Here is a 17,992-nt window from a genome sequence, read left to right as displayed (position 1 = left end):
CTGCCTATACACATCTCTGCTTCTGTTGGAAAAACAAGAATATCATTGATAAATATGCTTTAATAAGTTGTGCTTGGATTTGGGTCAGAGTTACTTGGCTTTCAAAGTATAAACTAACCTTATGTTTTGGGGGGCCTAAATATTTAACTGAGTTTTTGAGTCAGTCAAAAGAATATTCTTCTTAGATTAAGAAAATCTGAGTTCAACTCGAGTCAGTTTTTGGAAAATGTTTTTCTTTTCTTTTGTGTCATTGATTCTTTATCTTATATGTTAATGTATGCACTTGTCTATCAACTTGGCTAAGTTGCCAATCATTTAAAGGTTGGCAGAGAAATATTCTGTTGGGGATTAATTGTGTCTTGAATCATCTAGTTTTCAGTTGGTTTCCTATATTTGTTTTGCCAGTTTTTCTTCATATCAGTTAATATTATTTTGTTAAAAATAATGAAAGAAACTTCTTCTGAGTCTTTGATTAGAATTACCAAATGTGAAACTGTAAGATAACCTTTTGGTTGACGAAAATACTGGGATGATGTGGATGCAATCAAGTTGTCAGCTGTTTCGCTTTGTCTAGTTGCATGCAAGATTCCACCTTAATAATGTTCTGATATGCCTTGTCCATGTCATGTTTCTTGTATCAGGATAACATTAAAAAAGAGGTCTCCTTAGTTGATCGGATTGTGGAAAGTGAATTATGCGACTCCATGTCTTTGGATGAATCTTCTCATCTAGTTTCTGTAGAGAAAGATTCTTCTGAAACTTGTGAGGGTGCACGTAATATCAACAATAAGAATATTTCTGTACAAAATAAGGCTGAAATGATTGACACTAATGGAGCTTCTGGTAATCTCAATAAAGAAAAGAAATTGGTCAATGGTACTTCCTCGGTACTTGCTACATGTGCGTCATCTGATTCGTCTGAACTCAGAGGGTCCAAGCGTGCACATGATGGTGAGGATTTCGAAATCGACAATAAAAGAAGTCGGACTGTTGTCATAGATAGTGACGATGAAGTGCGACAGGAGGAACATTCTGCTTCTTGCAACGATCCCAACATGGTTGGAGATTCTGCATTGCAAGCTAAGGAAGCAGTTGATACTGTAGATGCCACTGCTCATCCTTCATTAAGCCCAGCTGGTTCAGGTTTTGATGTGACAGAAGATTCTAAGAATTTTCATTGCACTGCTTGTTCCAAAGTCTTGGGAGCTAAAGAAGTGCACCGTCATCCACTTTTAGAGGTCATCATATGTGGAAATTGCAAGGACATGCTGGAAGAAAAGATGCAACAAAAGGTACGGGTAATTGTGTTTTTCTCATTTTTGCTCTGTTTGTATATGCATCATTTATCCATCCAATTTTTTTGGAAAATTTATGGGGCTGATTCAACAATTTTAAAGCAATATATGCTTGTCATATTGAAAACCATTACAGGCTGTTTGGATGTATAAACTTATTCACTTCATGTAGTTTGTTAATTGCCACCATCACGGAAATTGGAAAATCTAAGGTTTAATTTTTGGTTGTTTTGTTCTTTCCCTGACAAATTCATTATTTAGGAGGTTTACTGTTCGTCTTGCCTTGTCAAATTATGATTTTAGAGGGAGGTTCGCATGAATTTGGCATATCCTTTAAGAATCACTCTGATTGGACGATTAAAAGCATCCTATATATGGTCATCCAAACTGTTCATTTGCGCCGTCAATGGGCTGGGCCTGGGCTTAGCAAACCCAAATTTCAGTTCCAAATCTTGGTCTGAGAAACCCTAGTAGCCCAGCCAATTGACAACCTGATGCAAAAGCTCGAACTGTTAGATCATGGCGAATCAATCCCCTTTATCTCATAGCCCAGGCCCCACATCTCATGGGTTAGGACCTCGGCCGAAACCCCACCCCCCCCTCCTGTGGGCCCCAAATCACATGGGTACCGCCTCACACAAGCCACTAGCCTCATGCGGGTGAGCCCCGCCTCACATGGGCCACTTACCCCGAGTGTGCCCCTGCATCCCACAGGAAATCCCACTCGAGCCTGGTGTGAAAATGCCCTTGCATTAATCACTCCCGGTGAGGAGTCTTGAACACGAGACCTCCCGCTCTAATACCAATTTGAAGTAGGACAATTAGCCACTTGCTATAAAAGCTCGAACTATTAGAGCATGGTGAATCAATCCCTTTATCTCATAGCCCGGGCCTCACATCTTATGGGTTAGGACCTCGGCTGAACCCCCATTGTGGGCCCCAAATCACATGGGTACCGCTTCACACGAGCCACCCACCTCACACGGGTGGGCCTTGCCTCACACGAGCCACCCGCCTCACATAGGCCGCCCACCTCCAGTGTGCCCTTGCATCCCACGGGCAGCCCCACTCGGGCCCGGTGTGAAAATGCCCCTGCATTACAACCATTGTATCCAATCATAGGTCTGAACCATTTATCATCAGATTGGAATTCATGATGATTACTTTGATTTGATGATCATTACCCACAGTTAGTGGCCATGAATGTATGGTCAAGATTGAATATAGCAGAAACATGTAGAATGATCAGATTTTGTTGCACGACACCTGGATCCTGTTGAGGATTGTCCATTTATTTTTTCAAGAATCACCCCTATCAAATGATCCTGACAATCTATGAAATGTATGGTCAGTATCAATTATATTTTTTTGTCATAATGGTTCGTCCATATTGGATGGCTCATCTCTCAAGAATCACTTTGATTGGTTGACTGTTTCCATTTGCTCAGTTGTGTCACATAAACAGGTAGCTGGATTGATTATGAGAAGTGGTTGAACAATTGATTTAGACCAGTCATCATGTAATGCGCACATTAGGTTCTGAATATTTCATAAAAAGACTTGATTGGATGGTCCCAACATGTTATTGATGGACAATAAAATGGACTGTCCAGATCAGTTATAATGAAGATGGTACAACAATCATTTTAGAACATCCAACATGCTAATTACTTGGATTGTACGAATCTCCCTGGAATCACTCTGACCGTACAATATTGACTATCCGATTGATGACAAATAAAGCGTATGCGTCCACATTGGTTATCGTGCAGAAGGTCAGGTGATTGATCTGCACCAACCATCACATGCGCCCACCTCTCTTTGCTTGTTTGTTGTAAATTACTTTGGTCCAATGATCGTAACCATTCAATTAATGACTGTAGCAGGGGAGGTCCAATTGATTTTTCAAAATGGTTACAATAATTATTTGGACAAGCCATTACGCAGTCCCCAGCTTGGACTTCCCTATTTTTCTCGAGTACTATCAAATTATCGTAATCATTTGCTGAAAAGAATTAATATAATGAAATTTTCACGTCAATTGCAAATGTCTAATCATGATCTGGGTTCCTTGCATGGTGGAGCCCACCTTTAATTGCCTTATCTCCCATGAATAACTTTGATTGAATGGTCTTATCTGACTGATGGCCAACTATGACATTCCTGATTGATACAGCAATGCTTCAAACACAGATTTGGACTCTGTTGTGTGCCTCACATTGGATTATCTACCTCTCTCAAAGCACCACTCCTATCGGACAATATGGAGTCCTAACCATTCAATCAGTGGTCAAGAAGATTGGTAATATACTGGATTATAAAGGTCCTGTCATCAATTTCCTCCAACCAATCCTGTGGACTTCACTTTGTAATTGCTCATTGCTCTGCATGAATCACTTTGATGTGATGACTCGACCCAATCAATGTTCAGTAAAATTGATGTTTGAACTTGGGACCTCTTTACGAATGGAATTGGTCAATTAATGAATTGGCTAGTTTCATCCGTTTCTCCGGATCTGAATTGGATAAAGGCATATGTCCAAAACATTCTTTGGAAGCCTGAAAACTCGACTCAAAGATCCATTGGATTCAGTTTACTTGAAAACTAGGCCAACAACTGGACACAAAAATAGAAATTTGATAACTAGTAACCATTTAAATTATAAAATATGGTATAGAATGCATAAATTATTTAAAAAAGACAAGAAGCTAATGAGATGTTATAAAGTGCTCAGTCTGAAGGTTTGCACCATGTATTTGAGCTTTCATTTTGTACAGTTAAGGCCTACCGTTCAATTATCCAAAACAGTGTTGTGATGGGATTCATTGTGGATGGCCCATATACAAACAAAATCCTAGGTTGGATTATGCTAGTATTTTTGGCCTTCTATTGGTTGAATGGAAAATTGCTTTACTAACTTTTGAACTGTTTATGCAAGATAATCTTTTATTGGTTGAATGGGAAATGTTGCTTTACCTAGTAGATCACCTTTTTAGATAAACATGCTTGTTGTAAGATACATTGTTCAATATATCCGACATCGATTCCTTACATTAGTCTTTGGCCTTCATGAATGTTTTAACGTAGGTTCAAGTTAATTATTGACTATGGGTGTGAAGAATCTATCCCAAATGTCATTTTTTCATGGTTATATGCAACATCATTCCGTGGGAATCATCAAGAATTCACAATTACTTTCTTTCCCCAATAGGCAATGTTCCTAGTAATTATTTTCTGATTTTCTTCATCAGTTTGGACAAGATGTATTGAAGTGTATGGCATAGATTTATTTTCCACCTTGTTTTTGTGTCTGTTGATACCACATATTAATATGATTAATGCTGCAGGATCCTGATTGCTCTGAGGGTTATTGTGGATGGTGTGGAAGTTGCAATGATCTTGTAACTTGTAAACTGTGCAAGTCATTATTCTGTACCAAATGTATAAGGAGGAATTTTGGAGAAGAACGCCTGTCAGAAATTCAAACCTCTGGTTGGAGCTGTTGCTGCTGTTCTCCCTCTCTATTGCACCCATTTATTCTTGAATGCGACAAAGCTCTCAAAATTGATAGTCAGGCAGTTTCAAGTTCTGATAGTGATTCCGAGCAATCGGATGCAGGCGGCAATGTTCCAAGAAGGTAAAACTTTATTTCTTGTTGGTATGGGAGCTTGAAACATGGCTAGGAAGGATTACTTTGCACCTTGAATTTAGGTGTAATATACGATGTGCACAAAAATGTCTAGCATGTCTCTTTTTTGACCGATATAATTTTTTTTTTATTGCAAAACATCCCAAAAACAAAATCACAAACTGATGAGAAGGTAGAGAATGCACTACAAAAAAAAAAAAAAACACGCCCAACTCCTTACAATGACAACACCATGCCCTGGGAAAACTTCCTCTCATCACGTGGGTGGTCAATTCGCTTCAATTATGCAAGATCCTACCATTTCTCTTCTACCAGATGGGCCACAGCACGGCGGGAAATTAAGATTCGATAACGAACTGCTGCTACTACCAGTGTTTCCATTGTCGACGAAAAATCGATAATATCGCCGATATTATCGGTGTCGCTGGACCGGCGACACCGAAACACCAAAAATTCGTTTCTCTTCCTAATGTCGACGAAATATCGGCGATATTTTCGATTTTATCGGAAAAAAAATAATTATCAGCGACAACTCTCCCTATTATTTAAAAAAAAACAAAACAGATACAGAAAAAAAAATCTCTTACCATTTTTTTCTCAAAATCTGCCCGCGGGAGTGGCTTTCGGATGGATTTGGTGGGCCAACCACGGTTGATAGCGCCGGATTTTCAGAGGTAAGAAATCTCTTCGTTTTTTTTCTTTGAAAAGAATAGGTTCGAAAGAAACCCAATTTCGACGAGGTTGAAGGGGATTTGGGTTGCGATTTGAAAAACGAGAGAAATTTCGGGAAAGATAATCGGAATTTTTTTAGGCGGAAAAAACGATGGAAGCTCTTTCGGTGAAGATGAGACGAAAGGGGCGTGGATTAGCTACTGACAGGTTGAGTAGCTAGACTAGCTACTGAGTGACGTCACTAAGTTCCGTGGGCCCCATCATGATGTATGTTTTGTATCCACGCCTTCCATCCATTTGGAGAGATCATTTTAGGGCAATATCCAAAGAATGAGTTAAATCCAATGATCCAGTGGGCCCCAGCACAGAAAACTGTGGGAACAGTGACGTCCACCATTAAAAACTTCTGAAGGCCACAAAAGGTTTAGATCAAGCTTATATTTAAGTTTTCCCTTATTTTATTTATTTTTTAACTTTTGAATGGGTTGGATTTCAAATAAACATTATGGTGGGCCGTAGGATAATTTCAACGGTGGGCACTCTCCCCACTGCTTTCTGTGGCGGGGTCCAGTATAGATTTTTATCTCCCTCATTCATTGGCTCCTGCCCTAAAATGATATCTCAAAATGGATGGACGGTGTGGATACAACACATACATTATAGTGGGGCCCACATAACTTGGTGACGTCACTTCCATGGGGACTCGCGATTCAACCTGTCAATATCTAATCAGCATCCGTGGGTACGTGTCATGCGATGACGAGTGCTGAAGCTCCTCGAGCTCCGAGTTGTACGAACGGTTTAAAGGTGATCAAAAATTAAATGGGCCCCAAATTGATGTATTTATTACATCCATACCGTTCATTCATTTTTCAAATTCATTTTAGAGCATGAATCAAAAAATAAATCATAACCTAATGTCAAATGGACCACACCAGAAATAGCAGTGGTTAATGATTTTCACCGTTAAAACATTCATAGGGCCCACCATAAAGTTTATTTTCAATTAAATCTGTTGGTAAGGTCAAAAATACTTAGATTAAGAGGAAAAATACATAATATTGATCCAAAACTTATGTGACCCCAAAAAAGGTTTCAATGGTATACATTCAATCCCCCACTGCTTTCTGCGGTGTGATCCACTTGATCTTTATATCTATCTTATTTTTCAGCTCAAGCCTTAATACGAGCTCATAAAATGAATGGACGGTTTGGATATAACACATACCTCATGATGGGACTCATAGAACTTGCTGACGTTAGTACTCAGTATACTTGTACACCAACCAAGACGAAAGCTCCCTTTTAGAGAATGAACTCTGTGCAATTATGGGGCTTTACAAACAGTGGTGCGTCTCTCGCGACAGGGCCCACATTGATATATTTATTTTTTATGCACGCCGTCCATAGGTTTTTTCAGATTATTATAAGACACTAGCCCAAAAAATGAAATAGATTGATATCTAAGCTGGGCCATATTTTAAGAAAGAGTGTTGGTTGAACCTCCACCATTAAAAACTTCTTTGAGCCTACATTAATGTTTTTATGTTTTTGTAATGTTTATTTGTCATCCAACCTAAGGTCTGGTAAACCTTTATATAAAAAAGAATAAATATTAGGTTAGTCCAAAACTTCTGTAATCCATGAGAAGGTTTTAATGACCTATCACCACTGTTTCTCATGTGAAGGTCCACCAAAGATTTGAATCCGCTTCATTTTTTAGATTATACTCTAAATTGATTTTTAAAAATAGATTATTATTATTATTTTCAATTCATCCCAGCAGGAAGGGGACCATGAATTGTTTGAATGTATATAAACATCATGCTGGACCAAGGAGATTTATTTGTCATCCAAGTTGAAACCTTCCTAAGAGCTATGGCCCACAGTGGTATTTATTTGTCATCCAAGTTGTTCATAAGATCACACAGAGATAGATGAAGTTAAAATACAAAAATGACATGGATCCAAAACTTTTGTGGCCCCTAATGATTTTTCAACGGTAAGCATGTTCAATTCACATTGTTTCCTGTGGTGTGGTCCATTTGAGCATTGGATATGCTTCATCTTTGGGATCAAGCCTTAAAATTATCTTGTAAAATGGATGGATGGGGTGGATAAAATATATAAATCACAATGGGCCCCACATAGTTGACTCAGTACGATAAGCATACTGATTTATATGGTGCACATGTGTCACTTTTTTGTATCTTTGGATTGATGGGTCGATGCTCTGTGGGGCCATCATAATGATATATATTTTATCAATGTCATCCATTTATTTTGATAGATAATTTTAAGGCATGAGTCCAAAATGAGACAGATTTGCATCTCAGGTGGACCACACTAAGGGAAACAGTGGTGATTAAATGCCCACCATTAAAAACAATGGTATGGCCCACCACTAGATTTTTGGATCTGCCTAACTTTTAGAACATTATCCTATTGTGGCCTTTCAAAACAGATGGTAGGAGTGGATTTGTGACATACATCTCTATCATGCAAAAAACCACACTAATTGGATAATCCAATCCATCCTTCATTTGGCATCTTTGAATTCATTCACTTTTACATGTCTTAATTTATGTATGCTAGCTTCATTTGTAATATATAAACTCATTTTAGTTGTTATTAAAGTGATTTTTTATGGCATCGCATGCTTTTTTTTGTCCCATTAAATGAAAATTTATTATGTAATGTATTTTTTTTGCAATTTTTTTATTCCTGAATCTGTAAATATGTGTATTCATTTATGTCCTGAAGTTTCACAGAAAAATTTCATCATTTTCTCCATATTTCTCCATTTTTTCCTGCATTTCCGGTTATCGGCGATATTATCGGCGATAACGATATTATATCTTTATCTCTGGCTAGCGAAACTTGTAGCGATACCGACAACTCGAACACTGGCTACTACCTATTGGGCCTGCCTTCCATGTCTCGAGGACTGATGCCATCAATTCGAGCCAAAAGCACCAACCTATGGACTAGCTGCAAACAAACAATGAAGACTGGATTGACACATTCGTGGTCATTGGGAGGACATTGGTAACAACAATTTTCCTATCACAAAGGTGGTCATTGGGAGGGCATTTATTGTGTCCAGCCTACCTACCATACAGAATGAGTCCTGAAGGAGCCTTAGCTCCCCAATTCCAGGTTGTTAGGGCAACATTTCTTCCTTCCTCCTCCAACTTCTGATAAGAGAAATTTGCCAAGAAACAGTGGAATCAATCCTATCACCATAGTCTCCTATCTAACACATGAATATTAGACACCTCTCTTGCTAACAAACCTTCAATCTGATAAGATCCTCCGCCTCTCTACCTCCCAGATATCCAAGCTTCCGTGTCCTGAAGAATTGCCTCCGCCCATCTTCTTGCTGGCAATACTTGGCAATGATGAATCTCTTCCACAATGAATCGTCGTCAACTGCAAACTGCCATAACCAATTTGCCAATTAGACTCTGTCCACTACCTTTAGCTATTTGATGCCTGCTTATTTCTTCTCTCTCAGCTTGCAAGCTTCTATCTGTTAAGTGGAATTTCTGCCTTTGCCCTGATCCTTGCCAAAGCAACTCCTTTTGTATCTTTTCCAGTATGTCAATTATGCTTGTTGGACACAAACAGAGACATGAAAAAACTGGCATTTCTGACGCTTCTTCGATTACGGTAATGTGAGCCGATGAGATACTCTGCTCTTCCAAAGCAGATGACCATCACTCCATCCTCTCTAATGCTAGTTCCCCCTAACACACATAGAGGGCAAGGTGAAAGCCAAAAGGACATGGGTGGAGGTAGTAAGGACAGACTTGATGTCCTATGGTCTAACTGAAGTTATGTCCCTTTGTGGAGTGGCATGGCATAACATGGTTCATATAGCCGACCCCAATTCATTGGGATAAGGCTTAGATGATGATGATGATGGAACAAGTCTATCCCGAGCTTTGCCTTTAATTGCTTTGGAAATGGATGGAGTGTCAGCAATGAGAACAGTGGAAACTTGAATAGTGCCACATCCGTAGAGATGTTGGGAATGATCAACCTAAAACAGGTTGTAGACAACGACATATCTAGCCTTCAAAAGTTTCTAATTTTGCGGCAGCACTCACATTTGTAAGCTAGATTCGAACTCGAGACCTCTACGTTGAAACTTGAAACACAATCTATCTACCATTGAGCTATGGTCTAGACCCGATGGTTGTAAAATGGGTTTTAGTTTGGTTTGCCTGAATATATAATGATGGTAATGGTAGTGAAGATTGTAATGGATGGAGTGAAGATTGTTCAAATATATCGTTTTTTTTTTTTCCTTTGAAGGATGACAATTTATTAATGAAAGTGGCAAAGCCTAAAGAATATAGATGAAAGAAAAAGAAAAAGGAAAACAAAATAACACACCCAAACTAAAGCCACTTAACTACAAGCTCCTCTACATTGGAAGAGACTGTATCCCATTCAATTACATTTGATTTTGCCCTAAGAAAGATTCCTCTTGGATGATTAAAAATGTCCTGAAGGCATCTGTTGTTTCCTTCCCCCCATAAAGCCCAAAGCCCAGCTATGCCTATAAGAGACATCCTTCTTGCCGTTCTATCCAATTTATGATGATCCCCACCATGCAATTGCCTTAAAAAAGCCTTCAACTGACCTTGGCATAACCCATGACACACTGAAGAGCCTGAAAAATCTTTCCTGCATCTCCCTTGAGTACAGGACATGGATGACAATTTAAATGAACTTAGGGGTGGTTTTGGGAACTAGAAAATGTAGCTAGTGTCCAACATATGGATCATATTTCACTTGGAAAGGCCACTGAATGGCTTAGATTTTATCTGCGAGGAGTGTTTGGGCAATTTTACCCTATATATTAATCGGAAGAGATGGGACATTTTTGTCTTTTCAATTACTTAATGTGGGTAGTCCACACGTACCTCTCCTCTTTGTGTGTATAGCTCTGACAAAGCATATTATTAGGGAATCCACTCTGTACATTTGTTATGTCAGCTCCTGTTAGGACATTAGCTGGCCAAAAACGAGGGGAATCAGATACTCGAGTAGGCCAAAGCATGGAAAAGAGTGAGGATGGGTTGCTATTGTTGAAACCACTCTCTCTCTCTCTCTCTCTCTCTCTCTCTATGTGCATGTGCGCATGTGTAGCCCACACCTTATCCTCTGCCTCTCTCCTTTTGCTTCTCCCCTCTCCACGTGAGTTGCCTGAGTCATACCTCCTACTAATGATAATGATGCCAGTGAAGATTGTAAGGGAGGGTGTGAGGATTATGAGGGAGGCACCGTGCATGTGGTCATTCCCCTGTATATGGGAGGGTTGATCTGTGCATGTGATCATTCACTTATATATGGAAGGGGAGAGATATGAGCCGTGCATGCGATTATTCCCCTATATGTATGTCTATGCGTGTGTGCATGTATGTATTCTGCTAAGGTACCAAAAGAAAATGATAAAATTTTCCTAATAGATGTGTGGACAAGCGTCAGGGACAGGTATCAAACAGAGCTTTTTATGGAACGGCATGTCCTTACATGCACCATCATCGTATCCTTATCCCAGCAAATTGGGTTTGGTCCTGTCCTTGTTACATCACCATTACCATCGCGATAGCCTTGTTCCAGCCGTCTGGGTTTGCTTATGTCCTTGTTACATAGCTTTTAGTTTTTGAAGTTTCCCCCTTCTACCAAGAACTGGTTCTAAGGCCTCTGGAACATTTTTAATTGAATTCTCTTTTGCTTTGTTTCTGGTTCCAGCAATAAGAAAAGACGTAAAAGAAGGATTAGGAGAATCCTTGACGATGCTGAACTTGGAGAAGAGACCAAGCGGAAAATTGCACTTGAAAAGGTTCTTTTTATAGAAATTACTCAGTTGAAAAGGGATCTTTGTGGTTTCACCTTGTATTTATTATGGTTCCTGATCTGGTAGGCACGTCAAGAACATCTCAAGTCAATGCAAGTACAGTTTGCTGGCAAATCATGGGGTAAGATCAGCACAAGTTGTAACGGAAATGCTACAGTAGGTACAAGTGTTAAAGTGCTGGGTGATGCAACAAATGGTTTCATAGTGAATGTTGCAAGGGAGGCAGATGAAGTGCCAGTGAGGATTCCTCCTAGTATCTCTGCCAAACTGAAACCCCATCAGGTTATTTTTTTTTCTTTCCTGTATTGTCTTAGTAATTTATTATGTTTGCATTTTAGTTTGTGAATTGTATTTGAAAAGTCATTTGTGATATTAACATATCCTCTTGTATTTCACTTTTGAGAATTGGTTGTTTTTGCTTTGTGTTTCATATCTAGGAGTTTTCATGTCAAGCTATAACAAAATTTTCTGTCCACGTGAAATATTCATTCTTTTTGTTGTTTTTTCACCAGTAGGTATATCCAGCTCTATGTACTATATTCTTCTGGAGAAGCTTCATGTTTTGCCTATTGCTTTCCTTACCATTTCCCTTCTCTTCTTTTTTGGGTTTTCCTCCGGATTCCCAAATCTCTAGTATTCTTTTGAATACAGGCCCTGTTAGCTATTATTGTGACTTGGAAAGACTCAATTGTTAATTTTGTGGTGGTTGATTTCATCATTATGGCTGAATGAATACCAGGCCTGTTGGTTTTATGTCATTTGTCTTTTGAAGACCTAATCACATATTTTCTGATGGTCGAGCATATCATTGTGTTGGTGTCACAAATGTTACTATCATCTATAAGCATCTCATTTTGCAACTGTGTGCTCCTTTTTTCGTGTTCATGTGTGGATTGCTTGGCTAAAAAGAGGCTTGGATGATATTATGCTTTGATACTTTTTGTATATTACTGCAGATTGCTGGGATACGATTTATGTGGGAAAATATCATACAGTCTGTCAAAAAGGTTAAATCTGGCGATAAAGGTCTTGGTTGCATTCTAGCTCACACCATGGGCCTTGGAAAGACTCTCCAGGTTTGCAATATATATGTATATATATTTTTCTTCATTTTGCAATATTGTAAATCTTTCTGTCTGTTGAATGTTTTACTGCTATGAATTTGTGCTGCTTCGTTTAATTGCTAGTTGATTCTCACTTTTGATTGTTCCATTTACTGTTGAATTTGTGGGCTCAGTCAGTGCCTTACTGAAATAGTAACACATTAAAATATGTCAGTTTTCAAGATGTCCTGCTATGTCCTTTGCAAATTTGTTTTGTGTATTGGTTATATAGTAGGAAACTGATGATCTATGGCATCTTTTGGTTGATGATGGAAGTCCAAAATATTCTTAGGGGCTGTTTGATTTTTCATTTCTGCAGTAAATACCTAGGAAATAGGTCATTATTACTCACTGCACCCGTTTGAAAGTAGATGAGTATTTCTGCGTTGAAAACTGGTCCGAAAAGGACTGACTTAAATTTGTGGGCCCCTCCGTGATGTATGTGACATATCCACTCCGTCTGTCCATTTTACTGGAACATTTTAGGGCATGAGCTCAAAAAATGAGGCAGATCCAGAGCTCAAGTGGTGCACATCACAAGAAACAGTGGCCGTAAAACTTCCACCATTGAATGGCTTTTTCTTCCTAAGGCCCACAAGATTGTTTATTTGTCATCAAACCCATTCATATGGTCACACAAACATGGAGAAGGGAAAACACAAATATCAGCTTGATCCAAAACTTCTGGGGGCCCCAAGAAGTTTTTAACAATAGGCATTCATTTCCCACTGTTTCCTGTGGTGTGGCCCACTTGAGCTTTGTATCTGCCTCATTTTTTGGCTTATGCCCTAAATTCATCTAGCAGAATAGATGGATGGTGTGGATAGGCCATTTTCATCAGTGGGCCTCACATGAAATTCACACCCCTTGATTTTAGCATTCAAAAAACAAAAATGTCACGTCTGCATTGAGTGTAGTGTTGGAATTACATTGCTAAATAATAAATGCACATTTCCTACATATTTACCATGGAATTGAGAAATCAAATAGCCCCTTGGGAATCTAGTTGAGGGGAAATGCAAATATTTCACGGATGAACAAGTGTGGTATCTCCAGCATCTTTTGGCTGATGATGGAAGTCCAAATAGTCATAGGAATCTAGTTGAGGGGAAATGTAAGTATTGCACAGATGCACAAGCACGCACTCACATAGAGGAATGGAAGGGAGTGCATATTGTTGACAATCTGAGGTTTGTGAAAGAGGGAAAATGCCGAAGAATTATGGGCTCTCTCTAATTTTTGGAAAAATAGGGCATAAAGTGATGAATGTACTTGTCTGTGTATTGTTGAAACTTCAATCAATCAGGTCAGCTGGTCAGATTGCATGTCTTCTCATGATGATGGACAGTGGTGATTCATTATCTGAGATCTTCAGTGTGTTTTCATCTCAGGTGCATTGTATCTTTTTTGGCAGCATGGTCAGAAACATCTTTAAACGGAATTTGATTATTTTATCAGATTTAGCAATGATTTTCTTTATGTGGTTCTTTGACATGTTGAAAGTTGGAATTTACATGTTTTGTGCCTTAAAATCTTTTCAACAAATGGATTTGGTTTAATTAGGAAGCAAAAAGGCTTTTTTTTTTTTTTTTCCAGTTAGTTTTCAAAGATTACTTGATTACTGTTAGTGTCTTCTAGTTTTGTCCCGCTGTCACATAACCGAACAAGATGGTTTTCTTGAAGGGCCAAGGACATCTGTTGGAGCTTAAACTCGATAGATGTTCCATAAAAGTCTTTTTTTTTTTTTTGAGTGAAAATGTTCTGATAGTTGCTCTCTATTACTAGCACCAGTTATCTATTTTAATGCGTGGAATTGGATTTGGAGATGTTTTTGTAGATGGCTTAGACTTTGAAATTTGTTTGGAGGCCTCCTAGTTCTCATTATTTTGATCACCAATTGTACATGATAGCCTTCTTAATATGCATGATCTTCTTAATATGCATGTGGTGCATGTTTCATTTAGGATCAGGGGGTTGGACCTGGGATGATTGGAGGGTTGATTCTTTGTTGATTACTATATTAGGACTATTTTTGAGATTCTCGTCCTTCTATGAATGGGTAGGATTTGATGTGAGTTTTAATAGTTTGCAACTCATAGTAGAGTTTGATTTATAAGTTCTTTAATTATTATTATTATTATTTTAAAAAGCAACTGAGAAATCCATTGAAACGAGAAAAGAGCTACAAAAGAAAAACAGAAGAAGCAAGACAAAGGGAAAAAAAAGGACCCAACTGTTGAGATAGCAGACAGGACCTAAAAGCCTAGGATGCTAAAATCGAACGACTTAAGATCGTTTACAATAGAAGCCTATTCAATCACAAGTCTTTTAGCCCTGGACCCAACCACTAAAACAGACGAAGAAACGTTATTAAAGCAACGGTTATTCCTTTCCTCCCAAACGGCCCACCAGATTGCGATTATAGCCGTACGCCAGATAGCGGACTTAATCCTTCCCAGATTGAGCCCATTCTAAGCCTGCAATAAACTAGAAGTTGACTCAGGGTTGCACCAGGGCACCGAAAAGAGCTGACAGAAATCGGCCATAATTTGTGTCGTGAATGAGCAATGGATTAACAGGTGATTAGCCGATTTCGCATCGCTCATACAGCACACGCAAATGTTCACCAGGTGCATTCCACGCTTGATGAGATTATCGATTGTCAAAATTTTGTTTCGTCCAGCTAACCAGGCGAAGCAAATAAACTTGGGAGGAACCGGGAACTTCTAGATAAAAGGCGAAGTCTGTTGCAGATGTTGTTGTCTAAAGCGCATAACACAGTAAAAGGATTTAATAGAGAAGAGGCCCGATTTCTCAAGCTGCCAGACGAGACCATCGGGGTGATTGCTGTTGGGGGCAGAGCGAAAGATGCACCCCATGAGGGCTTGGAATTCCTCAGTTTTGTTGTCCGAGAGATTTCTAAAAGTTCTGATGTCCCAGACAATTTGGGCTGAAGAAGCGGAATAACATTCATTGATGAAGATCTCTCTCTTAGAGGAAAGGCGGTAAATGAGCGGGAACTGGAACATGAGAGGCCTATTACCAATCCACTGATCTTCCCAAAAGCGGATTGACGCTCCATTTCCCAACTCAAAAGAACCGTTTTGAATAACCAGATCTTTAGAATTGAGGATCCCTTTCCAAATGTGGGATGCCTTATAATAGGAAGAGGTTTTAGGCCACCCGTCCCCGTTAGAAGACCCATACTTTCCTTTGATGATTCTAGCCCACAGCGCGTCCTTCTCAGTAGCAAGTCTCCACGTCCATTTTCCTAACAAAGCGTGGTTTATGGCTTTCAAATTCTTCACATTCGCTCCTCCATCCCTAAATTTCTGGCAAACTTCGTTCCAGTCAAGGTGGAATTTTTTTTGGCTATCAGAACCAAACCAGAGAAAATCTCTTCTGATTTTGTCAATTGCACTGATCACCTTCCCAAGACACCTGAATAGCGACATAAAGTGGAGAGGAAGGCTGGACAGAGCGGCTTTGATGAGCGTTAGGCGACCACCGAGAGACAAGTATCGACATTTTCAGGAGGCGAGGAACTTGTGGAATTTGGCTATGATCTTATCCCACATAGAGAGAGGCGATCATCCTACCGATAGAGGAAGGCCGACAAAGAGGGTGGGGAGGGATCCGAGCTGACACCCAAGAGAGTTAGCGTAGGTCTGAAGCAGAGGGGCTGGGACGTTGATACCAAGCAACCTTGATTTCGACATGTTGATGTGTAGCCCAGAGACGGCTTCGAAACAACGCAGGGTGATAAGAAGATTGTCGATGCCCTCCACTGAGGCTTCCGAGAAGTGTGTCGTTCGCAAATTGGATGTGCGTAAGAGGGTCGGGCAGGCCAGGGACTACAATTCCACGCAGAAGACCGTGATCCTGACCCCGAGAAAGTAAGACCGAGAGCACCTCTGCGATTATGAGAAATAGGAGGGGAGATAGGGGGTCGCCTTGGCGGAGGCCTCTGGAGCTCTTAAAGATTCCTTTGGGGGATCCATTGAGGAGAACCGAGAAGTGAGCGGATCCAAAGCAAGCAGCAATCCACTGTCTCCACTTCTCCCCAAACCCCATCCTGAGCATCATATATTGCAAAAAACTCTAGTCGACATGGTCATATGCCTTGGCCACATCCAATTTGCAGAAAATCCCCTTGGATTTAGACCTGTGACACAAGTGGAGGACTTCGTTGGCAATCAGTGCTCCATCAGAAATCTGTCTTCCTTTAATGAAGGCATTCTGGTTGGGGGAAGTCAACTGCCCGATAACTTTGGAAAGTCTTGTGTAAAGAATTTTAACAAGAATCTTGTAAGGACTCCCAATGAGACTGATTGGCCGGAAATCTGAAAAGGAATTAGCTCCAGCCACCTTGGGGATAAGGGTGATGAAAGACGCACCAACCCCTTTAGATAGCTTGGCTCGATCGTGAAACTCTTGGACGAAGAGGAGAAGATCCAGACGGACTGAGTCCCAGAAGGTCTGAAAGAAACTGAGCAGGAAGCCATTAGGGCCTGGCGACTTATCCCCTCCCAATGCATCAACAGCGGCCTTAAGCTCCTCCTCAGAGAATTGGACGTCCAACGAGTCAGCGTCGGTAGCATTTAGAGAGGGGAGAGGGGCGTTGTCCAAACGTGGTCTAACGCACTTCTCGGCCGTTAGATGATCTTTGAAATGGGCTATTGCGAGATCTTCTATTCCTTTTCTATCATCAACTCTGTGTCCTTTGTCATAGATGCTGAGTATGGCCTTCGAGCGAGCATGCATATTAGCCAAGTTGTGGAAGAACTTAGTGTTCTTGTCGCCCTCGACGATCCATTTGGCTCTGGACTTAATCTTCCATGAGGCTTCATCTTCTAGGGCTCTATTCGAAAGTAACTGAATAATTGCAACCTGCCTAGAAAGAGAATTAGGCGACAAAGGAGAGGATTCCGCCTCAGCATCGATGCGCTGGAGTTAATCTTGAAGAGCCACCACCTCTGCCTCTTTCTTCTTCGCCTCCTGCTGATGCCACTCTTTCAACTTGGATTTAAGGTATCGAAGTTTGCACATAAGTTCTTTAATTATGTCAGCACTATGCTTAGACTTAGAGGGATGCAATAGGATTTGATTCGAGTTTCAGTAGTTTACAAGTAATAACAGATTTTGATTTATAAGATCTTTAATGATGTCAGTACTGTAATGGGGTTGCACTATACAGGCATGATCTTTTGCCATTGCATTTTTTTTTTTTTGTTCTTTTTCCTTTTTCGAACTGAGTTTAATCTGAATATGGGTTGTGTTCTTGTTCTTGTACAACCTTTTAGCCTAACATCTCATTCAGAGGCCTCTAGTATTTTTTTATCTGTATATTATAAATTTTATGGTTTTCTAGTGTTTCAGTTAATTTCTTTAGTAGTTCTC

At 39.9% G+C, this 17,992-nt stretch overlaps 1 protein-coding gene across 3 annotated transcripts in view; it reads left to right on the top strand.

The window, feature by feature from the left end:
• The window catches only part of LOC131240695 (protein CHROMATIN REMODELING 20), a 103,104-nt gene that overhangs the window by 35,454 nt on the left and 49,658 nt on the right, over positions 1 to 17,992 (top strand). For all 3 annotated transcript variants that reach the window (XM_058239109.1, XM_058239108.1, XM_058239111.1), the window contains 5 exons: positions 642 to 1,292; positions 4,644 to 4,933; positions 11,384 to 11,474; positions 11,556 to 11,771; positions 12,446 to 12,565. In XM_058239109.1, coding sequence (XP_058095092.1) covers positions 642 to 1,292; positions 4,644 to 4,933; positions 11,384 to 11,474; positions 11,556 to 11,771; positions 12,446 to 12,565 — 1,368 coding nt within the window. The remainder of the gene's footprint in view (positions 1 to 641; positions 1,293 to 4,643; positions 4,934 to 11,383; positions 11,475 to 11,555; positions 11,772 to 12,445; positions 12,566 to 17,992) is intronic.

Source organism: Magnolia sinica, chromosome 3 (assembly GCF_029962835.1).
Source record: "Magnolia sinica isolate HGM2019 chromosome 3, MsV1, whole genome shotgun sequence".
NCBI lineage: Eukaryota > Viridiplantae > Streptophyta > Magnoliopsida > Magnoliales > Magnoliaceae > Magnolia > Magnolia sinica.
This window is presented reverse-complemented; position numbering and strand designations above follow the sequence as displayed.